Source organism: Nothoprocta perdicaria, unplaced genomic scaffold (genome assembly GCF_003342845.1).
Source record: "Nothoprocta perdicaria isolate Ctin4 unplaced genomic scaffold, notPer1 scaffold_9, whole genome shotgun sequence".
Classification (NCBI taxonomy): Eukaryota; Metazoa; Chordata; class Aves; order Tinamiformes; family Tinamidae; genus Nothoprocta; species Nothoprocta perdicaria.
The window spans coordinates 2,207,994-2,235,701 of record NW_020456198.1 but is presented as its reverse complement, the minus strand read 5'-3'; the positions used below and the strand labels follow the sequence as shown (position 1 = coordinate 2,235,701).

Here is a 27,708-nt window from a genome sequence, read left to right as displayed (position 1 = left end):
TAATTTCCAAAAAAAAAATCCATTTTCTGCGTTCTTTTCAGCTACTGCTTTAACTACTCTATCTGACCCCAGAACAAACATAGAAGAGCTTAGATTTCTGCTGTTAAAAAGTTAAACACATTTAGCGTTACAAGCAGACTTGCTGTTTCTAGACAACTCCTGAGACACAGTATGCAAGATGAAGCTGTAATTATGAAGTTTCAGCTCACAGTCTCACATTGCTTCAAGGACCTGGTGTAAAACAGTTGTTATACTAATGTAAGTTGCTGTAAGAATAGAGAATCATCATCCTAATACATTCAAGAATTTGAAAGCACAAATCTGAGATTCTCCCTTCATAGAAAAACCTACTGCTTAGGCTTCAAACAGAAAGCTACTGCTATTTTCTGTTACTGAAAACTATTTGATGAGATTTTTAGAAAAAAAATATATTCAGAACATTTTTAAAAACTTTTGATATCATTTTTATGAATAAGAGATTATGAATCAAGGGCTGCTTTAGTAAAACTCATACCTTCTACTGCTGTCTCATATGTAACACTCAACCATCCACTCTGCTGCTGTTTACAAGTAAAATGGTCCACTATTTAGTAAGAACTTAAATAACTGGATGACTTTAAAAGAAGTTTTAAATATTGCACAAATAATTTAACCGCAGACAGTACAAGACACTGTAAAGCACTGATTTTTGTCAACATATGAACTCTATAATATAGTCACATTTTCTATAATACAATCATCTTTACAAGATATTTAAATTCAGCATTTACATAAACAACTATTTTTACAGTTTATCATATAATAAAGTTAAATGAGTTCCAGCAGGGGCTAATTTTGTCTTTGTTTTAAAAGTTCATCTATCTGAGTCTTGTACATGTTTTTCACATCTTCAAGATCTAGTCGGAGTTCTTCAGCCTCCTCTGCTTTCTCTCCATACATCTGAAGAATTGTGTTGTACCTTTGATCCAAATCCTGCAACAACATGCAGTCTGTTATTTGATTGTTATTTTCAACTTAGGACAGCATATTACACCACCAAGGAAAATAAGTAGAGCATATTAAAGTAAAATGTTCCATAAGAAAACACACAAAAATTCTAAAAAGCCTTTATGCTTTGACTCTCTGAATGGCTAATTTATGAACTCGCTATAACAGGAAGAGACCCCAAAAGCAAAGATCCTTGAAACCAGTGCTCCCTTCAAAGGGGCTGCTGAAGTGCCTTGGAGTTCAACTGCTACAGCCATTAAGAAATGTGTTCGCAAATTGCACACAGTTTTATRACAGGAAGAAATGCAGTTTGTGAAATGTTGCACTCGGATGTTTTACACTCTGTATTTATAGAACAATAATTTCCAAAATTATTTCCAGTAYTTTATTTGTAACTTAAGCATTCAAAGAATTAAAACTTATTTGTCCTATTATCTTTACTACATTTGCAAATGCACTCAGCTTCTCCAAGTTCTCAATAAATCTGTGATGTCTATGCAGACATCTGCTTTACTAAAGAGACGAGCCTTCCAGCCCATTCTTTTAAAGAAACACAAAAATGTGTTCTCCCAGATTTGATCTGCAATCCTATGTACAGCACCAATTTTTATATCTTGAAGTGACTAGGTAGTGATGGAGTAGGCATCATGTTCTGTTATGYATATTTAGAAAAAGGATGTTTAGTCACTTATAATGAGGGACACATTTCAATATAATCCTAAAYTGATAAAGATGATATTAAGGATGTCCATTTTACACCAAATTTATGTTACAAATACGCTTACCTTTAACTGTGCACGTAATTTTGGTATTTCCTTCACTTTCTCTTCAAGTTCATCATTTTGATTTGTTAATTTAACAAGCTCTTCTGCCATTATTGATCGCGTTTTTTCAAGGTTTCCAATTTCCAGCTAAAGTGAACACATAAATAGGAGTAGGAAAGAATCTATCATATTTGTAAACTAAAGATCAACATATTTTGATACACTACGTAAAAGACAAAAGTCTTTCACAGACCAGCCTACAAGACAGCATCCCCTTTCTTCTCAATTCTTATCAGTGTTTTTTAGATAAGMAAGTTAAGCTTGCTCTTCCGTACACACAGCTCCAGCAGCTATCTTAGGCAGCTATCTTAATTAGTAGAACTGTCATGGAAGGGGAAGAGTGAATGCACAGCACTGCGAAGAACAGGGACCAGACAGGGACTGGGCTTTTAAGATTAAAAAAAAAAAAAAAAAAAAAAAAAAAAAAAAAAAAAAAAAACACGACACCATTAATCATTCTACTGTCAAGTCCTGAATTTAGTTACATCTGAGTGACTACAGTACCTGCAGATGTGAAATCTCTCCTTCTCTTAGTTTCAACTGTGATTGAAGGTTTTCAATTATACTTGAACCTGCTCCCATTCTTATAGCATCATAGAGATTGCTCCCACTAGTAGATATTGGTCCAAATGAGTGATCATGAGGATCATCCTGTAAACAAAAGTTAAAGAACCTTAAGATTAGACAAAAAGCAAAACAACACTGTACACTTTGAAATCTGTCCTCTCAAAGTATCACTTTATTTAAAGTTAGACTGCTATAAACTGAAGTAAGTTCCCACTCATATACACAACTAATACTTACTYTGGATGCTCATAAGCCTAACTACAGGAAAGCAGCAGAAGCAAAAGACTTTGCACAGACCACACCAGTCAATGGCACTGCCTAGGGAGTTGGGGTGTGCCCTAAACCAGGACTGCTGGTAAAAAGAAGTCAAGCTGATTTGACTCCCTCACATCTATCAGCGTAATTTCACTCTGCTAGCTTAGTCATACAAATTTAGCACTTATATTTATATTTGTCCATATTATTATGCAGTAAGCACTGTMGGTTTATGTTGTCTTACACAGATGCTCTATAATCACAGGCATCATRTAGCTTTGGAAGTCTCTGCACAGGAATTAACTAGTCTAAAATCAATATGCTCTTTRTTTTCTAACTGAAGAAACCTTCTTGAAAAGAAAGTAGCCTATYAAAAAATCCCAAAATACCTGTGAGAGGAAGGATGTCTGAAGACCTGCCATGTCAACTCCGCTTATGGAACTAGAGCGTGACATACTAGGAGTACTTGCAACAGTTTCAACTGCAAATGACTTCCGATCCTTCAAGAAAAATATAACCAATTAGAGCAACAAAGGTATCGTAGATGGTGAAGAAAAAGACAATATCCTTCACTACCACTAGGCATTGAACATAGTCTTAGAAATAACCATTCTTCCCCCTTAAATTATATGCTGGTTCATACAGTAAAGAATTACTTACACTACTGACAGCCTAGTCAGCTTACATTGAACACAGTAGATTTTTTCAGGAAACAATAATAAAGTTGTTGCAAACTATGTCAAAAGAAATCCTCTTTCAACAAACAAAGGAGATGCATACACTACATTGTATGCCTGCATGGTAGGAAGGATGTCCTAATGGAACGATGCCTCTTCTGAGGGCATGTTAATTAAAACTTTTTTTAAAAAAGCGTTACAATTTCAAATTCAAAATTTCTCGCATTTTACTGGAAGTAAAAGGCAGTCAGAGTAAAGAAAAAAAATCCCTAACACCTAGGTTAYACAGATATATCTACTGTATTGTTCCAAGCCTGTTTTATTGCTCGCAAGTGTCAGGTTCTAGGTACCTGACACCATAGCACCAATAAGATTAAACAGAAACATCAAGTTTTGGTACCTTCTCCTTTGTTGCTTCCTGCACAAAAATTGCCTTCTTTCTTTCCTGTTCGACTTTCATTTTCTCCATTTCTAACTGAGTAGTTAACAGCATCTATAGAAACAAATACAGTTTGTGAACTACGTGCCAGGCCAGGCTGCAAGACTAACATAGTTTAAATCTGAGGTGGACAATACCTTTTCTCTCCTTGCTTCTTCAAGGGTTTTTGCATACTCATCTTTGAGACCTTCTAGCTCAACCTCATATCTACATCGAGGAAAGAAAGAAAGTCATACAGCTTTCATTATTTTAGGTTCATGTACTTTTAAAATAAAGAGAGTTGCAATATGTGAAAATGATATGAAAGTAACATGCTTCAGACAATCTTGAGTATGAAATAAAGTTTGTTAAGTTTGGCAGCTATCTGCATAGCTGCCAACATTTTGAATGTTGATACTACTGCACAAAAAGTCAAGTCTTCCAACCCGAAGCCAAAACAACTTGCTGGCATTGCTTAGGTGCAATGGCATACTCCGTTTCACTACAGTTCCAAAGAAACACCATTAACCCACCTACTGTTCTCATTTTCCATTTTCTTCAGTCTGTTTCTCTCTGTTTCTAGTTGAGCCTGAAGACGAGCATTTTCTTGCCTTAAAAGACTATTCTGAGATTCAGTAGAAGACATTTGAACTTTATTAGAGAGAAGTTCTTCTGTTGCTGCCCGTTCTCTTTCTGCAGCAGCTGCCAGAAGGGCTTGAGATTCACCTAAAATCAAGTAAGGAAARATATAAACTTTACTTTTTGACCAAACATCTTTAACTTGGATCAATTATTCATTTATCAAAATGAAACTCAGGCATTCTTGTAAGCCACATGAAATGCAATTCTTTTTTTTCTGATTTGCAAAGAAAGGTTCTGTTTTCTGTTGCAAAGGACATTAAGTCTTTGTCTCTACCCTTTTTAATTGTCTTTTTATTCATTTAAAATAACAGATTGCTACAGGATCAATATGTTTCATTGACTATAAAATTACAAATAAATGATTACATTTCAACCTTTAAAAACAAGGAATCGCAGGACCAAGTTTGACAACAGAAAGTGCTGATTTATTATCCRCATCTCAGGGAGGATTCTTTTAAGCGCTGAAAGGACACACAAGCTTTACCATCTCCGCTTCATGTTTCAAAGAGAATCAGTGAATTATCTGTTCAAAATCCTTGGCAGAATACCCAAAAGTACAATGGTTTCTCCCGCACAAAAGCATTTCGGGCTCATTTCTCTTGATTGCCAGCTCTTCATTTTGGGCAAATAACTACCAGTATCTCACATCTTCAACCAAGAGTCTCACAGTTCGGTAAAAGATAAATAAATGAATAAAATCTTACCAAGTCTGTCAGAAAGATTCTTTTCCAGTTTTTCCCATGAGGAGGTTTGTGCTCCCAGCGTTGCTTGCAAATTTTCTATCTGCCGGAGAAGTGGTCGTGTAGCAGATGTGACACTTTGACTCAGTTCTTGGTTCCGACTCTCTTCTTCTTGAAGTCTCTGAAATCACAAATGAAATATGATTTAACCTTACAACCATATGACAGATTAATATGYTACCACAGAATTTAGCAATTTGCTTTATATTTTAAAAACGTGTTTGTTCCAACTAGTAGTGAAGTACAAAATTCCCAAATGTAAGTATAACATTTTTACATATATCATAGAAGAACAGATGAAAACGCTACATTTTGGAAGAAGGAGGGCAGTTTATCTGATATCACTGCTGAGTGCTGGCRAAGTTTTCCAGATTAAGCAAATTTAATACTGGCTTTGCAAGTTACCAGCTCATAACTAGCCGTTCACTAAAGATGAAAATAAGATTACTGTCCCTAAACTAAGGGTCTTCTCTTGGTGTTTTTTCCTCCCAAAACAACATTCAAGTATTATCTTCTTCATTTCCAACCACAGACAAACTCTTCTGTGCTCTAACATGTTTTTTATTCAGTTTGCTTTTCCTTCTGGACACCAGGTGATGCATTTTGCCAAAGGTATAGACCTTTGATATAGGAGTCTTTGGACTCCTATATCAAAAAAGACCAAAAGCTAAAGAAACATTCAAACCAAAGAACATTCAAATCAAAGAAATTTTAAAGTATTATCAGAATAGTAATGGCTTCATTTTCTCTCATGATAGGAGGACAGCAGTAAGTTTAAAAAGCATCATGAACTTTCTGATTTTAAATACTAATATATATATTTTAATACACACACAAACCATCAACCACAAAAAACACCAAAACTTAATCTGTCTGATTATTAAATTCAAGCTCRCATTTTATAACATTTTTTGACATTCTCCTTGCAGTTATGAGCTGGTATTATTTGCTACAGTACCTGTTGCAGTTCACTGATTTCCTGGCGTAAGTAGTCCTCTCTTCTTGCTGCCTGCTGTTCTGCACGCTGCAGCGCTAGTCTCAGGTCTGCCACCTAAGACAGATAGGCTGATACTTATCTCTTGCCAAAAATTATAGTACCATAAACAGATGGTCCATTTCAAGAGATGTATAACATTTTTAAACTCCATTAGACAGGAGAGACTTCTTAAAAGTTAAAGGTTTGAGTTTTGCAAACACACCATAATCTATCCATCACTGGACAACACTTTCCAAGTTTGTTTGCACATTCATCTGTTCAAACAGAAAGCTTTATTCACCACACTTAAGACCCACCTGAATTGCCAAAGCTTCTTGTTGCTGCCGTGCCTCATCCTGGGCCTTCTCCAAAGCTAAACCAAGTTCTTCCTTTGCCTTCATTTCCCGACTTAGGGCTGCTTCTTGTGCCTCACTGTCTTTTGTGGCATTAGCTTTATGAAGATCTGCAAGTTCTCTAAGAAGAAAAAAAAAATGCAATGCTTCTTACAGATTATACAGTATTAATAACAACTTTGGGACATCTTGCAAGTCCTGCACAAGGAACAGAGACAATAGCTGAAAGCACACTTGAAGACAAGCAGGCAGATATCTTCTTACTTGTAAGCACTGTCAAGTGCTGCCTGGACACTTCTGTTCCTTTCTTCAAGATCTTCCACCTCTGCTTGGAGCTTAGTAAGATCTTTTTCTTGTCGCTCTACAACACTGTTCAGTTGTTTAATGCTCTCTCGATGCTGCTTCTCAAGATCTTCCTTGCCATCAAGTACCTATTGGAGTACAAAACAAATGTGTCAAACTAACCACAGTACATGGGGTAGTCCACAGCACATGGGTAGTCCACACCAGCTGAGCAAGGACAATGCCAACTGTGATGGTTGATTCAGGATGACAATACACCAAAATGATTAAATTGATTTTAAGCTTTCCCAAAACAGAGAGGTTTTGCTCCTCAACTTCCCTGAAGAAGGAACAACATCTGATTCACATACTTACTCATGCAGATGTTGCTCCTTGTGAGATACTTATTCAATTTACTAAGCCAGCAAAAAATCTGCCGAAAATTTGCTGGGATGGATTCTACAGTATTGAGTTAGTGAACTGAATTTGGTGAGCCCATTACCTAACACAAGTACAAGTGAATACCAGTGTAAGTGCAAACAAGCAGCAGGAATAAGATGGGCCTGCAGTTCTGGAAGGAGGAAGCTGTTAGTTTGGCTCAGTCAGCACTAGGTAACCTAAAAAAGTCTGAATTGCTTTGAAATTGCTCTCTGGGAAAAGGCAACTGGAAATCATACTCCAAAATTCTAAGTCTCCAAACAACAAAAAGAAGTTAAACTACCTAAAACCTCCCAGAAAACTGCCCTGCAACTACTCTACAAAGTTTTTTAAGAAACAATTTCTCACCTGTTTTAAATGCTGCAATTCCTCTTCCAGTTCCTTAATCTTTTTRTTCTGTTTTGTGTTAGTATTTTCTCTCTCTTTCTCCTTTGCTCTTAGTTTCTTAATAATGTTGGAATTGTGCAGCTGCTGTTTAGAAAGCTTCTCTCCTATAAAGAAAACGCACATAAAGTTAGTGTATCCTGGCTATCACTGTACAATCCAGCTAGCCTTGAAATGACCTCACTGCATTAACTTCCACTACTACAGAGTAAGCCATGAAAGGCTTTGAAAGTAGAAAAACTTGGCTCACCATAACATCAGAAAAAGCTTGCTTTGTCAATTCATTTAGTAACYGTATTTTACTTCCAAAGTTAAACAGCAGTAAAGGAGATATTGTAGAAGTGACCTGAACAGTACTCTTGTCAAATTTCATCTAAATGGTGCGTGGATAACTGCATTGTATCCTGGTTTTAATTTATGACAGCATTAATAAACGTTGCTGAAAATACATCTCCAGCCATCTACATTTGACTATTCTTTCCTGACAGTCTTTGCTGTTAAATAAATGGTTTAGAAATTTAGATATTATCTGTCTCAATTAATGTATTTTTCCCCACATAAAGGCAGCTCATATGTGAAATACTTTTCAACAAACTTATTCTACAAACTTTTTTCTATTAAAATCTTTAATTCCCACCTTCTTCCATTAATCCTTTGATTTGCTCATCTTTTTCTTTCAGTAATTCAGCGGTTTCATTACAATTAAGTCTAGTAGCCAATTCTTCTTTAACATTCTTTACTTCCTGAATAACAGAACAAAATATTTGTGACTATTTTTTTCATACAATCACACACAAAAAACCTATGTGTATATATATATATAAGTACATATACCTTTTCATTTGTCCTCCTGCCTATAAAAGCTGTTATTAGAATCTGAGAACAATTTAACTGCACAAACTTTGCTTTTGCTCAGTGTTTTGTTCATTCCAAACAACTCCCGCCCCTCAGCACTTAGCTCTCCTACCAGTTAATCATCCAAAGAAATCATTCCATTCTTTGCCACTTCACTACATCCTGCAGCCTTTTCTGTCCCTCAAGCCAAAACAAATACATATGTAGACATAGAGTAAATGACACTAGAGGATTTTTTTTCCCTTGAAGAGACTGCCTGCCTTTAACTTGAATAATRTCCTCACTCAATTCATGACGTGGCAGAAGAATACACATCAACACAAGGAAGTAATAAGGAGCCCGGGAAGCCAGATCAGCTTATGTTAGTTTACAGTTCCTTGAAATAGCACCTGCCAGTCTCGTGCCTTCTCCTAGCTTAGTTTACATGGGTTCCCCCAAGAAATTTCACTTTCATCTGACATGAACATTAGTGGCACTGAAGAATCTGATTACCTTTTTAGCTGCATCCCTTTCTTTGCATGCAAGCTGGAGCTTCTTTTCAGCATCTGCTATTCGCTGAGCAAATTCCTCTTTAAGGGACGAAATGCTATTGCTCTCTTCTTTCATTCTAAGGATTTCACTAATGCAAAATTAACATTTCAGTACAGCTTCATAGTTATCTGGCATTTCAAATAGCTTGTAAAAGATAGATGRTCTTAAATGTTTTTAAAATAAATGTATATTTTTATATGCTTTCATCACTAATTCTAAACATTAGAGGTCCATATTCAAAGAATCAAAGCTCTTCATTATTTCAACAATTTACCTGTAARAACAATGAAATGCTAAATCTACCAAAAAATATTCTACCCATTATTCAAGTTCTTTCAAATTAACCTACATCATATCAAGGACAATTTTTTTTTTTTTTTCCTCCTACAAACAGCCCTTCTGCTATACTTTCAGAGCCTACTACAATTAAAATATAAAGACCTGCTTGACAGAAAATTGCTTTGTAAACTGAGTTCGTCTGCTTCTATCAGAGAACAGATTCCTTTAAGAGACCATTTCCAGTGTTATAACAAAGACTGCACCTCTGTTTCTCACTCTTGCTGCTTACTTACAGAAATCTCTCATCAACCTTCCAAAGAGAGATTCAGGATCCAAGAAATAATACCATTAAAAAAAAAGAAACCATGGTACATACAACCTTCATTTCTGTTTTTCCCAAAGAGCAAGCACCCTTGGAAATCTTCGTTCTGGTTRCAAGAAGGACTTGTGTTTCCGTACTTTCTACTGTTTCTGTTACACTAGAGTTACAGTCACACCCAATATATTTTTATTTCATACTTACTCTTTAAGGTTATCATAAGCTTCCTCCAGGCGTGCCTTTTCTTTACTAGTATTCAATAACTGTGTTTCTCTCTTCTCTAGTTTCTCATTCAACGAATCAATCACCTGGAGGTTTTGGACAGGACAATCAAATCWCAAGAGAGGAAGACTTTTCCTCCCCCCTCTCCCCCCACAATTTTCTCCCCAAACCATTTCAGAGCTGAAGTTCTTCATTTTATTAATGAATTAAAATCAGTGAAGCACACTATGTTYCTACTATAACAATTTAAAAGCAACCAATATTCAATCATAAGAGTTTTAAWCATTGTCTATAAAATGATAATTAGCATTAACCATTAAGACTCTCATTGGGTTCTTCATACTACTTTACAGAGTCAAATTATAGTTAATATTGCAGAAGGTTTCTTCTGTGACATGTTAGCAGGAAGCAGCAGATCACCAGCTAAAGCTGGTGACTTTCCGGCATGGTCAAGACAACTTACATCAGTCAACATCACCTCTTCATACCAAATTTTGAGGAGCATACAGAAATAAAGCAAACATATAAATACACACGTTGAACATTCTGTAAATAYGCAGCTCGATAAGGGCCACTGCTGTAGTCTATTATCACTATTTCCAGTGTTAAAAAAGTCTATTCATAATAGTCCATTACCATGTAGGTCCTAAGRATTTACACTGACATTCTGTACAATTTAAACAAAAATAATTTCCTTAAAACACAAATTAAATTGGGGATTTTAGCAATTCTCACAGCAATTGCTTTCTTCTGCTACTATAAGTAACAGCACCACTACTACAAATATTCCTGCAGGGCAGGGCCAACCTTAGGGCCCAGCTATATCACATATTATACAAACACTTTATGAGCAAAATAAAAACAGTAGAACATGTCACAGCAGCTCAGTTTTCAAGGAGGATAGGAAAGTGATGGAAAAAAGGAAGTTCACAGTGGTGGAATTGGGGGGAATTGAAACAGATTGCCATCTMTTTGAATGAATCATCTCTATGCTTCTCACTGTGCTTCCCCACTTCATTAAAAARCATGGCATATCTCTTTCAAAGGAAACTTTCTGCTACTAAAAAGCATTAAATCACCTAGAAAAAAGGACTTGTTTGCATTAAGCTAATACTGCTCTTCATATGTGCTCTCCAACGAGCACAATAACCATTTTAGCATGACTAAAAAAATTATTTCAAAATATGACTACTAAAATTCTAGCTATTACAAGGCTTGTAGTATATGCAAATACACAAGAGCAGAAAATATTTGCAAGAACTTACAAAACACAGTCAAACTTTGATAGTTTATAAGCCTGTGGTGGGGAGGGGRAGGAAAAGGCCAAGTGTTCTTCCATTGTAGAACACTAAAGACTTTATTCTTATTTTAAACAAAGTAAGTTAATTCAGCATCAATTTATGCAAACAAGGTGAAGCAAATCCCTAATGAGCTAATCCCTATGTAATTATATAAAATGTTTTACTGTTACCTTTTTAAGTTGTTGCTTTTCAGAGTCATCTTCTTCAAGCAGGTTTTCCACAACATCCTGCTGCAGCACAGYGTCCTCTTGCACAGCCTGTTCTTCATCAGCTTGCACAGTAGCAATCAAAACATCTGGCTGCTCAGAATTAACAGGAGTTGCACTTCTTCCACTTTCTTCCATCTCAGCTTCTTCAGCATGTAAAACAGGAGTGTCATTCAATTCTTCACAGTTACTTTTTTCAGGATCAACCATGTCTGTCTTTGGTGCAGGAGGAATGACAGTGACAGATACTGAAGCACAAGCCTTGCCTGATAATTCATCATCTGAATTTATTTCACTTACACTTCTGCTATCTAAAGATTGTACACTAAATGAATCAATTCTTTCAAAAGCATCAGAGGAGCTGCAGCTTTCAGTCAGTTTTTGAAAGTCATCTAAACGATTATAATCAGCACAGGCAGATGTAGATAAAAGCTGAAATGATGTCTGCATTAGATGAAGACTGGATTTCGAATCTGCAGTTTCTTGTCTTGAACTTGCTGAGCTCTCACTTATTACACTTTCATGGTCCAGAACTTCAATATCACTAGTTGTGGATGTCCCTGAGGAGAAGGTGCTGATCGGAGGGGAAGGTGTATTGCTTTGCCTGTCCTCAGTTTTTTGCTCCTTAGTTTCCAAGCCCATGTCTTTTGTACCTGTATTAAGGGATTGTGAAGTGCTATCCAGTGCACCTCCTGCTCCATGACTTCCAACACTGGATTTTTCATTAACAGCCTTTTCAGGCACTTTCAAATTTAGAGTAGACACATTTTTATCGGTAACTTCATTTGTGCTTGCTTCATGTTGGGCATTAGACTTAAGCACAGGACTTTYTTCTAATTTCTCCTCAGGAATCTCAAAGTTTTTCAAGTCCACTAGGCCAGCTACAGAGGAATCTTTCACGTCCCCCTCTGTTGTCACCGGTGCTTCCAGCTGACTGGTGTGTAGAGACTCCTTTAAAGTGCTTTTCACTTCCTCTTTGGGTCGCTGGGATTTGGCTGGAGGTTTGGACACCACTGGATTTTTCTGTATACTCTGAACATCAGTTGGAGAGAGAAAGGCACTGAAGAAGTTTTCAGATTCATCTACTACCGTTCTTCTTACTGGCTTGGTGATTGCTGTCGGAGATACCGTCTGAGTCTGTGGCTCTGTATTGGAATTTAAACCCCAGGAAGACRTATCCCATCCTCCACTTATAAGAGAATTTGTTCCTAAAACAAGAGACATGCCAAAAACACTTAAAATGTGTTATTTTCAGTATTTGTTTTTTTCAGATGCAGCATTTCAGAAGAAAAGTGTTCAATACCATGCAACTTAAATACATATCGCCATAAACAAGCCCTGTATCTGTTTTGTAACTATTTTCTTACAATGCATTGAATGATTTTTAGACAAAGCGAAACAAGTTTCGTAAGACACATGAAATAGTTCAGACATAACAYGGACAGAAACAACTCCAGAAAGTTGGAGTATCTGAATGAAAACAATTTTCTTCCTATTAAACACTAACTCATGCAGAGGCAGAAAGGAACCATAAACAAATTACACCAGAAATTCCAAGACTGATGATTGCAGAAAGAAGATGGACAGAAGTTCACAGGAAGGTGAAATGAGCCAATTTKGAAAGCCAGTTCTGACAAGAAACCTATTCAGACACAAGAAAAGGAAACACATTTCCTTTGTGAAGGGAACAAGGGAGGGTGACCGTGGAGAGGAAATGTGAGGTTGGAAGGGACCTCTAGAGATCATCTAGTTCAACCTCCCCTGTTCAAGCACGGACAATTTAGAAACAAAAATTCTAAACATTAGAAAGGGAGAAAAATTTAAAAGTTATGTAATAGTACTGAACACAGGGACGAGGAAAGGGACAAGCCCTTAAACACAACTACTGATCACAAGGAAAAAAAAAATCTTTAAATATTTGCAAAATTTACACCATACCAAGGCCCTTAAAACTTCTGACAATTTTCCAATATTTGCAAAATTTACACCATACCAAGGCCCTTAAAACTTCTGACAATTTTCCAAATGCCAACGGCAGCATTATTTTCCACAGGCCATAGAAGAAACAGTTACACTGCTGTTCATGTTTTTCTTCAAACAGCAACAGGGTAAAAATTGACAATTTGTGTTTTTATTTGCTGTCACGTCTGGGCTGCAGCACCAAAACTAAGAGGATAATGTCACTCCTCCCCTGTGGGAAGCTCTGAAGCCATCCTAAAGCTCTGTTAACAATTAGTTACTGTTATATATTTCTTGCAAGTTTTCCAAGACATGTCAGCAGCACAAGAATTACAGCATCAATTTCACTCACATCCCAAATACTGTAGCCACAGAGTAAGAAAGATTAATCAGTCTGGTATTCAAAAACAACTGCCAACTTGATTTTGGCAAACAAAACTGTTTCAGGCTACTTAAAAACAAGCTTATTTTATGTAGTATCTGTTTTCTCATATTAACACATGAATACAAAAWCCCCAAGTTATAATACTTGAACTATCATCTAAGAAAATATGAATACCTATCAGACTCAAAAACTTAAAACAACCTAAGTACTATATCCAATTTATTATGAAYTTCTCCATGATTTAATAGCTTAGAGAAAGCTCACTTGAGAAAACTGTAATATCGGAAAATATTTTGGTTTCTTTTAAAGTAAATACATTTCCACCTGAAAAACAGAAGCAGYCTGGTCTTTGCCACTTTATTACGAATTCTACTGCAAGCACTCAGAGATACAAGCAAAACCTAAAMGTGGTTTGGACGATTTTACAATGTTAACAAACTAAGGCCTACATATCTTCCTATAAGAGAATCCTGTAATTTAACAAAATGACAGACTATACACGTGACTGAAGCCCCCTGGCTCCCATTCAGTAACAAAGACCTGCAACTAAGCCCACACTTTTGCTAAGGAACTGACCTAGAAAACACTTTCCCTTGATTCAGGACTTGATTTTTGAGCCTCTGCTGTGACTCCGTCTGAAATCCTCCTCCTACTGCTAGTACACGAAATTCTCTTGCCACTAAGGCCTCTGACACCAGGTGACTCTATTTCTCTGCCTTTTCCTTGTCCAATGCTACCTTGAATGCAGTTATTAATAACAGGAAAGCTTCTATTAGATTGCAGGGGGCTTTTTTTTGCTAGGTGATCCCTAAGCAGCGATTCCRCCTTAACCTCTCCCCCAAGCTTCACACTGAAAAACTGCCCATAGGGAGGAGACGTTTTCCCCGTTTGGATCCTCCTTTTAGGCCACAGGTCAACACAAGAAGCGGAAGCCTCAGGCTCAACCCACCGGCAGCAAAAGGCTCCTCTGGGTGTTTCCCCTCCCCACATATTTTTTTTTTTCCTCTCCGTTTTAATTAATTGGACTCCCTTTTTTCCYCATGCCCAAGGCCGCTCCGAGGGGGGATAATCACCCACCCCCTCCCCAAGCCCCACACGCAGAGGGCGGGAAGAGGGAGGGCAGGGAAGGCCGCGCCCGCTCCCACCGTCGCCATAGTCGGGGATGACGGCGTCGGCCCAGGGCCCCTCCTCGGCCTGGATGTCGAGCACCCTGTCGATGGACTTCTGCGCCTGCGACAGCGCCTGCTTCGCGAAGCTCGACAGCTGCGACGCGTTGAACCAGCTCATGGCCGCCCGCAGGCCTCGGCTCCCGCGGAGCGCGGCCCGGCGCCCGCGCGCACGCGCCACGCTCCACGTCGCACACGGCGCGGCGCGCAGCCGCGGGGCCGCCCCTTCCGGTCACGCGGAGAGCTCTCGCCTCGGTAGGCGTCATGGCGCGGCGCCGCTTCCGCCTCGGTAGGCGTCATGGCGCGGCGCCGTTTCCGCCTCGGTAGGCGTCATGGCGGGGCGCCGTTTCCGCCTCGGTAGGCGTCATGGCCCCTAGGCTCCCGCCCCGTTGGGTGACATTAGATATTGAAATGACAACTTCGGTTCCTGTTTTTTTAATGCTCGAGTTGGCGGTTACAAAAGTACTAACGCAAATACACAAGCATGGTCTCTACTTGAGCCCTCAATAACGTAAAAATCATCATTTAAATCCCCCCCAAAAAAGATTGCAGTATTTTCAACCCTCTTACACACTCGCGAATGCCCACTGATATGCCACAAACTAAGCTATTTTTAAGATTTTTTTAATTATTATTATCATTTATTAATAAATAGCTTAACAGCACCAATGATACTTGAACATAATCTGCAGTTCTATGCACAGCCGTCATTCATGGTTCGCAAATATACATGACTGGGTTTTCATGTACAGTAGTTTTGTCCTTTTTTTTTTTTATTTTTCTGTATTTTCTTGTAAACAAAGCAATCTCTGTTATTTAACATATTTTTGAAGATTAATCAAATAAAAGGAAACAATGCTTCATCTACTGACCCTCTGGTTTTAAGGTGACTTGGTGAATGTACAGGAGTGCTAAAAATTTAAATTCAGATCACTGTGGTTCCTTTTAAAGGGTATCTCTTCGCATGCATGCGCGTCTCCAAATTCAACAAGAAAACCAGTCTTCTGGCCACCTTTAAAATTTCCATGTGTGTGCATTAACATTTTGACAACAAAAACTGGAAAAGAGTGTATTCCTATACATCAGAGTTCTGTACATTAGTAAGCATTTATACAAATATAATCCACCAAATATTGGCTTCTACATACAATTCTGAAATATGGTGATTCATCTGGATTATCTAACCTTCAACAACGCTAGTACTAAAATGAACATTTCAGGTTACTTTAACACCCACAGTGTGCATTTGTTTTACAAGGTGGATAAAGATTTCTCTGTATAAGTGGCATCCTTATGCRTGAATTAAGTAGTAAAGTGAAGTTTGAACAGCATGGTTTGCGGTGTCGTAACATCAGCAACTGCAAGTTCCTGGCCATCCACAAGCCCCAATTCTGAAAGAGAARGAAAAGTTCAACTACAGCAACTCGTGATTTAAAAAAAAAAAAGTCAAGAATGCCATGCCATCCCCACAAGCTATCACCAGGAAGAAACAAAGCAGTATGCATATGTTTAGCTAGGGATGTACTGCTTGTTTTTTTTTTTTCATTTATACACAGTTTTATTCTTCTATGAGGGCAAAATAAAGATAAATACGACATGAAGAGGCAAAAACTGAAAAACAGTATCTTCCTGTTTAAGAGGAGTATGTTGAAAACGTGCATGTGACAACTGGATGATACCTTTCAGCGTCTTGGAAAGATTCGGCCTTGTTCGTTCTTCAATGGAGGCTACAGTCTAGAGGAAAACGAAAATAAAATGTTCCATCTCAAATCAAGTCAAAAAAAGTTTTGTTTGTTTGCTTTTTTAATAAGAATATTAAACAAAATTAAGTGTAGAGTACCTGTAAGTATAGTGTTTTATTTCCCCCATACATGGTTGCTGTGATTGCTGGAGACTTCATTTGCCTATGTTTAAAACATATTCCAAAAAAAAATTAGATAAAAGTGGTTTATTAACATCTTTTTTGAGAAAAACTAATTAAAATCATCAAGTAAATCAGAAGAGTTGCACACTTACAATGAAGCATTATTTGTCAAGTAATCCAAGATCTCCTGCAATTTAGCTGATGGGGAAATTTCTATGTTTTGAGGAAGTTGGCTGCAGGCTGGACAGTTCTCCTAYAAAAAGCAGCACAGTACTGAAGTTTATGTGATAGTTGCAAGGGTTGTTTTATTTTCTTTTGTTTTTAAAAAACATTTCTGCAGAAGTGTTAAAACTGCTGCAAAAATTTTATGGACAATTGCAGTTCCCAGTGATGCCGGTCATTCTTTGACTGACTGGCTACCAGTATCAGCTATGTGTTTATGAAATACAAATTCCATGTGAACTGAAGTTAGGAGTACTGCAAAACTGGAATCACTGTCATCACAACCTCTTTTTTAGAAGTTTTCCTTCTGTGTTTTACTGTGTAAAATTCATTTCCTTATTTTACAAGGTAAATCTTGTATATTGAGCACTCTTTTCCTCCACAGCTAGCCCAAGAAAAGCAATGGTGTTTAAATACCAGTGTTCTACAAGCAGTCAGTCAGCACTAGCTGGTCTGAGAAACCTCCGCATAYCAACAGCTGCTTTCTAAATACAAGAAACTTTGGCTCAACACTCAAAATATGACATATGCCCTTAAGCATACTATGTAATTTTGTGGGGAGGGGGAACCCAGCAGAAAAACAGGTTGTAGCACAGTCTTCAGGACATCAAAAGCTTTCATTAAAAAAGGTATCTTGTTCTTGAGGTTAATCTTTTCCAGTCCTGCTACTTCACCTGGATAGGTCTCCACTCTCACCAGTGTTAGACCTCATCCACACAAGGTGAAAGCAACACTGGCAACACTGTAGTTTCTCCTTTTAAAATTTAAGAAATATTTAGACCTAGTGCCAGAGAGGTTCGATTCTGGGTTTCAGAAATTCATTGAAACTGCAATAAGCATCAAGGAAAACAACTTTGTGAGACTTTAATAGTACCAACCTTTCTTTCAGCTTCAAATGTGTATGTGTATAATCCATCTACATCATTGAACACCAAGTAGTTGTTAAGAGGAATGTATGCACTGTAAAGATAAATACATTAGTGTTAATACAACTCATTGTGCTGGAAATTATGTGTTTTATTAATAAGAAATGAAATACCTTGTGGCTATTTTAAAAACTTCTGTGGCGCAGACAGCTGGAAAGAGCAAAACAAAAACAAAATAAAAAAAAATCCACAATTTCATTGCTTTTCTGTGTCAGAACATATAGATATTAGTACACAAGTTCATATCAAAGAAGTAAAAGCATTTATAACACAGCAGTTTGAAAGAGAAAAATAAACAACTATCTATTACTATGAATCAATATAAAAGACTCAGCGCAAATCTGAGACTGTGTTAACCATACATATCGCATTTTCCACTTGGTATTATTTCAGTCTCAAATGCATTTGCTCACTGACACAGTCACATATAAGCTTAAAATTCATGCAGTCACAATCACGTGCAGTTTCTCCATGGAAGATAGAAATGAGACAGTAGGAATAAATTAGACTCACTTAAAATGTACTACTTGCCCCCACAAGGTCTTCAGTCCCAACTATTGCCTTATGAAAATTTAAAATCTACATTCCAGAGGTGACATGGTTAGAAATTTCATTCTGGTTCTTTTAGCATACCTGCAATTACTGCATTCGTAGAAGCTACTGCTGGAATAATTCGTTTAACAACGCCTGTAGAAACAAAACAAATAAGTTCATCTTTTCCAGGAACTATGCTGTGAGATGACTTTCAGCCAGAATAATTACAGAAGTGTGGACCCCAAGCTACTTAAAACACTCTCCTAGAACTTTACTAATTACAAAATAAAATGTCATGCTTCTCAAGAACTTTGGAAAAGGTAGAACATGTGGAGGGGAAAAAAGCTATCATGCAAATAGAATTAGTGATCTACTTGATTAGAGTTTAAAATGCTGATTAAGTACGTGGCAGCACTGTGCACTTGCACATGAACAGAAGCACACATAGTCATAAAAATCAGACACTATAGTCTTCACCAGCCTAATTTTTTTTCTTGTTTTGTATTCTTGTTTCTTGTTTAGTATGAACTCTTTGAGATAGTRTAAAGCAAACTGTGGAGCTGCTCCAGGTTAAAACTAAGAGAAGAACATGCAGTTTTGTCCTACATAAGTTCCCCAGCCTGATTCATCAAGAATGCCTAAACATCTGACACATTGTGAAATACTTCTTGCTGGTAGAGGGAAAAAAGCTACTTGTTTCTCTTTTAAGTTGTCTAGGGAGAAAGCATTACTTCTTTCCCAGCAGAGCTGCCAGTTTAGTCATAATAAGTACAAAGAATGCCAATTCAGCCTAATTGCAAAAATTGCTACAAACTTAGTGAAATGCTGATCCCCTTACCTTGGGTGAGTCTATATGTAACACCTTTAATATTAAATTGCGATGCTCTTTCTAAAGACTTCTGGTAAATCCACTGTATGTGTTCAGGGTCATCCCCATCCAAAGGAACATCTTCTACAGGAAAATTAATTTATAGATAAGTAACAGTTGCAGCAGCTCTTCAGAAGCACAAGTCTTTCTTTTATTTATTTTTTTTTTTGTCTAAAAATATCCCATTTGTTTTAAATATGGTAAAAATGAATACCCCATTTAACTATTAAAACTTCACATTTTTGCACTTAAAAAAAMCCACAAATATATATTTCTATAGAAATGTCGATTTCTAAATTTTTATATATAGCTTTATAGAGGGGTTATGGGTTACACTTTGGCTCAGAAAAGATACTGTGCAATGAGAGAGAGATAAATGTACAAAGAAATATATGGCTGGAAGGCCGATCTGAGGAGACAGAAGCAACTACCAACCCAGATGGCTTCAATTCTGTATGACAGCGAGTCACAAAAGTTTAATAGAAGGTAAGAAGATTGTTTGATTAAACAAAGGTGTGTATGGCTAAGTCAAAAAAATTAGAGATGATAAATGTTAATTTCCACTAAGGCAATATACTAATTACCTCCAAAAGGTTGTTCCTTTGGCCACTGCAATATCCTGACATACTCAATACAATGCTCTGGTAGTCTAGGCATAGATGCAATTGTACACATGGGAAAATTGACCTGGTGGGGGAAGAAAAGAAATACCCACCAAAAAAGAAAAAATAGAGAAGTATTTAGTACAGTTCTAGGGAAAGAAACAAGCAAATCAAAGTGGAATATATATATATATATATAAAAAAAAGGAACTATCAAAAGTTTTAATTACCTGAGGTGGATAAAGTTCAAGTGTGCATTCAACACATGCCGTCATACCAGGAATAATCACACGAGCATTTCCTTTAAAACCTTCTGTCCCTCCATCTATTAAAGGTATGATGGAACTTGGATCCAGGACACCATCTTCATAATGTAAAAATGACATCTAATAAAAAAAAAGATTTTTTTTGTCTTTTTTTTTTTTTACTTTTTTTTAATTGGAAATTATAGGGAGAAAAAAATCACCTCAGAAATTTTATGCTTAATGGTACCCCAAAGATCTCATGCTTAAGATACAAGATATTTTAAGGATACATAATGTATTAAACACTATTTATTTGTCAGTGCAATAGAACTTCAGCTACCATCTCCTTCCTCCCTCCTCCCTCCCAATGAAAAGCTGTTATTTCTTTATAGTACTCTGGAATAATTATTGCTTGGTTTCTTTGGAGGACCTTTTTTTCTGTACATGTTGGTAAATATTCAAGATCGCTATTTTTTAAAACAAATTCACAATGTTGAAATTACAATATACAGCATGCTATTTCCTTGTAGCAGCAGGATTCCAGAAGGCAACACTGACAAGTTGCAGCAAGGCAGTTCTGTTTGGCTGCAAGGGAAAAACCCTTTTTAGAATGGGAGCACCCAGACAGGTTGGGGAACCTCCATTCTTAGTAATTTTGGAAACTGACTTCATAGGGACCTGAACATGTGCTCTGAAATTAGCCCTGCAGGACACTGAACAAACATAAAATAGTATGCAAGTTATTCTCTCTTTTAAATGGCASGAAAAAATACAGAAAGCTGCCAATTTCAACATCTCTCACTTCATTTTAATGATATATTTTSCACAAATCTGTCCAATTTTAGTTAACTATATTCAAGCAATAACCAGGCTTTAAAAAGATCAAAGACTTTACCAGCATGCCATTTATCCATCTTCTTGCAATTATAGAGTCCAGCCCACAAACAATAATATGAAATTCTAGGAAAAAAAATGTTATTTAAAGTCTATATTAATGCATATTTCTTAAGACAACCAATATTTTCTGTCTATAGATTTTTTTTCACAGGAAATGACTGTAGTTCAACCATCTCCCCTTGGTTACCTATTAGACAGTTGCATTTAAGTTTTCTCTGTTTGTTACCTGTAAAACCAGCACATCGTAGAAGACTAAAATAATCAGCAATCTAACTAGCAGAAAAAACACCAAGCAACAACTGCAATATTCTGAAGTAAAAGCAAGTGTTTTGCACACAGACACCACTTACGTCGATAGAAGCTTTCATCCATGTCTTGAATCTTTTTAAAGTATCTGAATGCATGCATAATTAAGGAATACAAACAGCTGAGTTTACTATTTTGCTGATCTAAAGGCAAAAGATTGTATATTTTATCATTATAATTTTAGGTTTTTTTYCTAAAACAACATGGTCAGAAGACTCAAAATTCCCATTGCTGAAGCTGCATCATCCAATGCACCAAACAAAGGACATGCAGAAAAAAACTGAGCAGAAAACCCCTTCGGGAGCTCAAATGTGTTCTCACAAAGCTCTTAATCAGCAGTGCTTTATGTTTTTAATCTAATGTATCTTATTACTATGTACTCAAGGCACTCTGGTGAATAAATCTGTAATTCTAATATCCTAATGACAATTTGGATACTTCAAATAAAACAGACTCAACAGAAACACAAGTAATGATTTCTTAAAGCTTAGCTTTCTTTCTAGATATATATTTCCTGTAACTCCATTCTGAGAAGCAGTTTTCAATCATCAGCTGAATCAATCTTTTCTTTTTTTTTCTTTTTTTTTTTTTTTAACTATATAAAGAAGGAAAAAAAAGACTGTAACAAAATATTTTAGGTAGTTTTACCATCTACACTTTTCTGGGCTTTATGAGGCCTTCCAAGGCTGCTACTACTCTACAAAAGGATACGCTACAACAGCACAGTTAGGAATGCGGCTATTAAGGAATTCTGCTGCAACTTCTGCTTTAGGTCGTCCAACATCCTTAGGTCTGGGAAAAAAAAAAAAAAGAAAAAAAGGCAATTTCAAACCCATGWTTTTAGTAACATTTACTGTCTTGAGAATCTATGTCTTACAAATACTGAATTTAATAACTAATAGTCTCTGCAGGGCAATTTACTCATATGGATAATACTAAGACATTCTCTCAAAACATCAGATATGAAAGCCTCAGAGTTATGTAATTAAAAGAAAAGGGTACCAGGGAAATTGATAACTCAACCTGTGTCTGTTATTACTTTCTAAATTTGTTATTAACTGCGTTTGAACAGTAGGAAATGTATGCTAATTATCTCCGGGATCAAACCATGAAACCACAGATCTCAAAACAAGAACAAATAACATATAACATTTGGTTAAACATTATTACTATTCCGATATGAAAGTTTAGAAAACTTTATGACATTTTCTTCAACAGTAGTAACACCTGTATACATACATACATTTTGTTTAGTTTTGTAGAAAAAAGAAAAGCCAAATCACAAAGATGATCCACTTACCGAAACAGAAACTGTCGATTAAGATTAGAAACATCTATAGTATCCATGTCAATGACATGGATCTGTCTGAAACCGGACAACGCCTGTGAAAAGATAYGCTCAGCCTCATTCAACAGCAAATGAAATGTTTACAGTCCTTTTAAATTCATTCTAAATGCTAAAGAGTGCTAATTCGGCACTCTAAGCGCCAATCTAAGTCCTAAATCTGCACTCTAAGGGAGTATTCAGCCTTCGGAGATAATCTTAAATTTACAGATCTTGAGGAATGAGAAAACCTGAAATCCATTGCTCAGGAAAGCAAAACTGATYCCAAGGACATGAAGGTCCCCATACAAGCAGCAAATTTAGCTCTACTTGTTTCATTGTGAAAGAASACGAATTATTCCAGTAATTTGTATTTCCCTTGGAATTAATCCAAACACATTATTAAAAAAAAAAAAGAAAGAAAAAAAGACTACTAATTCTTTTTGTTTTGTTTTTTATAGTAGCTACTTTTCTCACTTGAAATTATGACTTTTCATATGAAAAGAAAACATTTTTAGTCATTATCTTCCAAACAACACTTCTCTCCATAGTTATGTGCAGGATTTATTTTAAAATTTACTCATTTATTTATATTTTTATAGCTAAAAAATCCCTAATTAGATCATACCTAAGACTGCAAGTGATTTTTTGTCTATACTTCACACTTGCATGTTCTTCATGATGAGCTTTGAGATGACTAAAAAATAATGCACAAGATACTCAACTATCATCTTCCAAGCTTATTAGCATAGTGCATTCTCCAATATATACACAGTTTGTCTGTATAGTCCCATATTTGGTAAATTTGGATTATACACTAGAAACATAACAGTCATATAGAGTTAAAGTTGCCAAACCGGTGAAGCAAAAAGAATATTTTCTCAGGAAAAAAAAAAAAAAAAAAAAAGAAAAGAAAAAACTAAGAAACAAAGGATGAAAACTAAGTAATTACCAGATTTTTTAGGAGTTCGCATCCTAATCCTCCTGCTCCAATTACTAGTACTTTACATGTGTTTAACAAAAATTCAAGAGCCTGCAGAAAACACAAAACACGAAAATTAATACTCTGAATAGGAAAAGTATGATTTGTCCTTTGCTTCATAAAACTTACAATAACATGTTTATAAGGCTTAACTGTCTAATAAGCTTCACATTAAACGACTTGTATCAATAAAGCACTTTGTGATTGCAGGACTAATTAGATGCTGGATTTCAATTAGTTGCTTAGTTATGCAGTTCCTATACCCCAACTGAAGAAAAGGGACATCTCTGTTTATATTTTATTTATATTAATTTTTACCATGAAAACACCAAGGTCTCCCTTTATCATTATAATTCAGTTCAAAAAGAGACTGTTTCTCTCTACAGGAATTTTGCTGATGTACATTACAAAATAAAAGTGTAACAGACAAAAAAAAAACACTATCAACCATAAAAAATTGAGAATTCTTAACCAGATAACTCCCTTCTGCAAACTGTTCTACCAGACCTCAAGTTCAAATTCGTAAATACCAGAAGAGGGTCTTAAAAAGTTAACAGTAAAATATCTTCAACTCTAAACTCTGCAACAATAAATAAATAAATAGAGCAAAGCAGAAGAAATTATTAAAAAACAGTGTATTTTACTAACCACCCTTCCAAATTCCATAGGCATTCATATTAGGCATACTGTAGTCTTAATTCCTTCTCTATCTATAAGAAACTCCTCATTTTGTCCACTTTCTCCAAAATTGAGAGAAATGCTTTTTTCAATATGGACACAGAAATGCTTCTATTTTTAATAGGGACRCACAAGACAGAGCATAATACACATGTTCAATGTAGATACACGATGAGAGATAGCTTGTAGATGACAGTGCACAATTAAGAAATACAAGCTTATACMCCGAGTACAATATGTTCTTCCAGAATCTCAATCCATCTCAATGGATTGATTAAAATATATGCTTTTCATGCAGTTCTAGTAATCATACATTGCTGATGGTCAATTAATGAAACTGTTTACATTAGTTTGCAACATACGCTATGAACTTTTTATTTAAAATAAGTGTTTCTCACTTGAGTGCCTGGCTCGAAATCAGGATGTGTGAATGGTCCAGATCGCTCCAGGAACTTCTTTACATGGTTCCAGCGACCTTCCCAGTCTCCAGTGTCCCCACACCCACCATCAACAGCCATTCTGCACAGAACATAGTAAATTCAGCTGCAAAATCATAGAGAAAAAGCCACACCTCTAAAATGTACTTTTATCTTCATACATAATGTTAAAAATACTTTGACCATTCCTGCAAAAGCACTTGCATATTCTTTATGCATGTTTATGGGCATAAACATATGCATGAATGAGATTTCTTTGTGCAGTTAGAAAGCGGTAATATAAACACACACAGAAACCAAAAACTGACACTTCAATAAGTTCCTCTAATTTAGCTGCGACTAGCGAAAGTTGACCTGAAGTGGAAAAAAATAATTTACTCTTTTTACTTTAATTTCCCTCATATTTAAAAAGGGCACAGAAAAGGAGATTGTTCCTTTAGAGGCTGCTGGTTTGTTTCCTGCAGTATCAAGGCTTGTATTCCTTTTTTGACAGACTTTAGAGTTCACAGTTTATATGGATGTAACTGTAATTGTGAAGCACTGAATAAACAACACGCCCCAGCATTGTCTAGTCTCATTCTCCAAAACACATCTAAATGAGTGTTACCAAAAAGAAATTTWAAAAAAAGTCTTGAATGCTCTTTACCCTCAATAATGAGGATTTACCTTTAGTACCATTTAGTKTAGAAAATTTCTACTTTACAGTTATCTCCTGAGCCTACCAACACTAGTAATCTGAATTAAAGAAGGATGTTTGCAATTATCTTCTTTTATATTTTAAAGACATGCTWTTTCATCAAATACTCCACTTCCTTTTTTTTCTCCTTTTGCAGGTCAGTTTTAATAGCTCATAACTATATMTATATAAGACTGCCAAGAGATTTAAATAGTTCCAAACTAGCTAACTCCTAAGTTTTTCTAACGTTAAGATAATCTATAGCAAGTTTACTTTAAGACTTCCCTTTTCAAATAGGGGCTTCACTCAGTTGAAATGATTACGTTTTCTGTTAATAAAAAACTAAGCTCATTATAAAAGACCTTTGGAATCCTCAGTATGAAAGACTGTCATCATTGATAAGAAGTCTTATATACTTTCTCCTATGAGAAATAATAAGAATGCTTAATGTCAATAATTCTTGTTGAGCTCRAATTTATTGCTACTTCCTCTTGTTTCATCTCAAAATAGAAAGCAAATCCAATCAAAACATCAAAATGGTTCTCAGGGAACTCAGACAATGAGCAACAAACTGTGTCCTTAGTGACTTTAATGTACAGGCAGTAATTTCACAACAGATGATCAAAAACAGTAAAAAAAAAATCACCGAAGATATAAATTGCTTTATAATCTGCCTGTATTTTGATTGCAGCCTGAGCACATTCCTGGCTAGCTGCTGACTTCAGGTAAGTTAACAGTTCAATGAAATCTAAAGAGTTTATTTGATTTCATGCAGGCTGTCTTGATCTCTAGCTTCAACTTTTGCACCTTTCCCAATTTTTACAATTGACATCAAAAATAATTATTTTAGAAAGGTGTATGACCTCTCTCCTCTGAAACCTGAACTCAGATACTGTCTACAGTTTCAGTACATTTAAGCATCAAAAAATGGCTTATACAAACAAAATGGGTCGAAATACTTCAAAGTAATTGCTTGTATGGATTCTATTACACTTTGTAAATTGTTCTGGAAACAAGCTCTGAAGTGATTCTTGGTGATGCTATGAACCAACTTTTTCTGCTTTTATATTGTCTATAATAAACACCCATTAACCAGCAGCACTCTTTCTCTGTTCAAATGAGTATTTTTCTTTTCATATATAAGTCCGTAAGATTTAGTTTACTTTTGTAATTATTCTATAGATTAGTTTTTATGAGGTTGGACAATTTGGAGATCTGAAAAAAGCATCAATAACTCAATCTGAGACTTCAGGTTTCACTTTAGACACGGTTTCTAAAGTGTTTCATTTGGAATATTGATACATCTGTACGGGGCACTTGCATTATAGAGCACCTTACAGACACCTTACTTATTTTCCCTAAATTACTTTGATTTTAAAATCRAAAACTTTGTGAGTGTTGGCGTAGCAAGGCCCTTACGCGGGTTTAGGCCCCCAAACCTTTTCCTGCCCTTCACATCACCAGAGCTCCGTGCTTTTGAGGGACTTGGCATGCACCCCTCACCCCGACATGCCCAGGGGTTCGTTACGCTCACCCCAAACCTGCTCAGTGATTTGGGGGAAGAGGGCCACAGGTAGTGCAGGGAAGCGTTACGGGGGAGATGAGGTTAAAGATTTCAGCGTGTTGTCATTGCGATCGTGTTTTTAAGGGTGTTAGGACAGAGGCAGAGCTCAGGGGCGCACCAAGCGCAAGCAGCGGCCCCGCAGCCCGGCGTTTTGAACCTGCAGCTCCTGCCAGCCAAGCCGCGAGCCCCGGGCGCCCTCCCCGCTCCGCTCGGGCCGAGCCCCTCGTCCCTCTCCCCGGCAGCTCCCTCGTCCCCGGGCCTCGCCGCTCGGGTCGGAGGGGAGGCCGCTCCGAGCCCGGCGCCGCCTCCCTCCGTCCCGCCCCGCACGTCGCTGCGGAGGCTGCGGCCTCGCCGTGACCCACGGGCCGCCCCGCGCGCCCGCCACTAACCCATCCGCCAGCAGCTCCTCTAGCCTCCTTCTTTTCTTCTCCCTAAAAGAGAGAGAATAAAAGAAGGGTCAGTCCCGCGCCACAGACGCCGGGGAGGAGGGAGAGGGGGCCCCAGGGCCCGCCCGCGCCCGGGGAGCGGGGCGACGGCCGCGGCCGAGCGCGCACATACAGGGCACTTACGGTTCCTCACCATCCGCCATAGCTCCCTCTGCTTCCCACAATGCACCTCTGTGGGCGGCGGTTGGCTGGGGCGGCACCATAGAGGCGCCGGGAGGGGGGCGCGGAGCGGCGCCCGCAGGGATAGTCTCCATGGCAACCGGAGGGATAGTCTCCATGGCAACCGGAGGGCCGCTGCGGCTGCTGCTCCCCCCCCACCCCCGGCCGCCATCACGGGGGCCGCCATCATGTTCAGGCCCGGCTCCCTCGAG

At 37.2% G+C, this 27,708-nt stretch overlaps 2 protein-coding genes across 3 annotated transcripts; both read right to left on the bottom strand.

Annotated features, from left to right (window-relative positions):
* Positions 1-595: 595 nt before the first annotated feature.
* TMF1 (TATA element modulatory factor 1) lies at positions 596-14,887 on the bottom strand. Its single transcript, XM_026052699.1, has 17 exons — positions 14,746-14,887; positions 11,221-12,464; positions 9,732-9,835; positions 8,891-9,017; positions 8,181-8,286; positions 7,508-7,650; positions 6,704-6,870; positions 6,404-6,560; positions 6,069-6,161; positions 5,075-5,231; positions 4,262-4,454; positions 3,887-3,956; positions 3,711-3,803; positions 3,023-3,133; positions 2,316-2,462; positions 1,773-1,898; positions 596-972 (listed from the first exon to the last, which is right to left on the bottom strand). The coding sequence occupies exons 1-17, from the start codon at positions 14,885-14,887 to the stop codon at positions 829-831; spliced, it is 3,324 nt and encodes a 1,107-aa protein (XP_025908484.1). The 3' UTR covers positions 596-828.
* Positions 14,888-15,658: 771 nt separating this feature from the next.
* UBA3 (ubiquitin like modifier activating enzyme 3) lies at positions 15,659-27,504 on the bottom strand. 2 transcript variants are annotated; one of them, XM_026052700.1, is made up of 18 exons: positions 27,461-27,504; positions 27,281-27,322; positions 24,613-24,733; positions 23,507-23,587; positions 22,531-22,613; positions 21,942-22,022; positions 21,275-21,318; positions 20,923-20,987; positions 20,013-20,168; positions 19,765-19,867; positions 19,151-19,264; positions 18,412-18,465; positions 17,892-17,928; positions 17,731-17,812; positions 16,783-16,883; positions 16,607-16,670; positions 16,446-16,500; positions 15,659-16,157 (listed from the first exon to the last, which is right to left on the bottom strand). In XM_026052700.1, the coding sequence occupies exons 1-18, from the start codon at positions 27,478-27,480 to the stop codon at positions 16,069-16,071; spliced, it is 1,392 nt and encodes a 463-aa protein (XP_025908485.1). In that variant the 5' UTR covers positions 27,481-27,504; the 3' UTR covers positions 15,659-16,068. The 2 variants fall into 2 exon arrangements, with proteins under 2 accessions (XP_025908485.1, XP_025908486.1); XM_026052701.1 differs by lacking the exon at positions 27,281-27,322 and having other exon boundaries at positions 27,461-27,494.
* Between the last annotated feature and the right edge of the window lie 204 nt (positions 27,505-27,708).

Excerpts from the sequence above, each read along its gene's own strand:
- UBA3 (XM_026052700.1), bottom strand. The coding sequence starts at position 27,480 with ATGGCGGATGGTGAGGAACC. Across the intron at positions 24,734-27,280 it reads GAGGAGCTGCTGGCGGATGG|AATGGCTGTTGATGGTGGGT; the intron begins GTTAGTGGCGGG and ends TGTTCTGTGCAG. Across the intron at positions 20,988-21,274 it reads GGATGAAAGCTTCTATCGAC|AATTTCATATTATTGTTTGT; the intron begins GTAAGTGGTGTC and ends TTTTTTTCCTAG.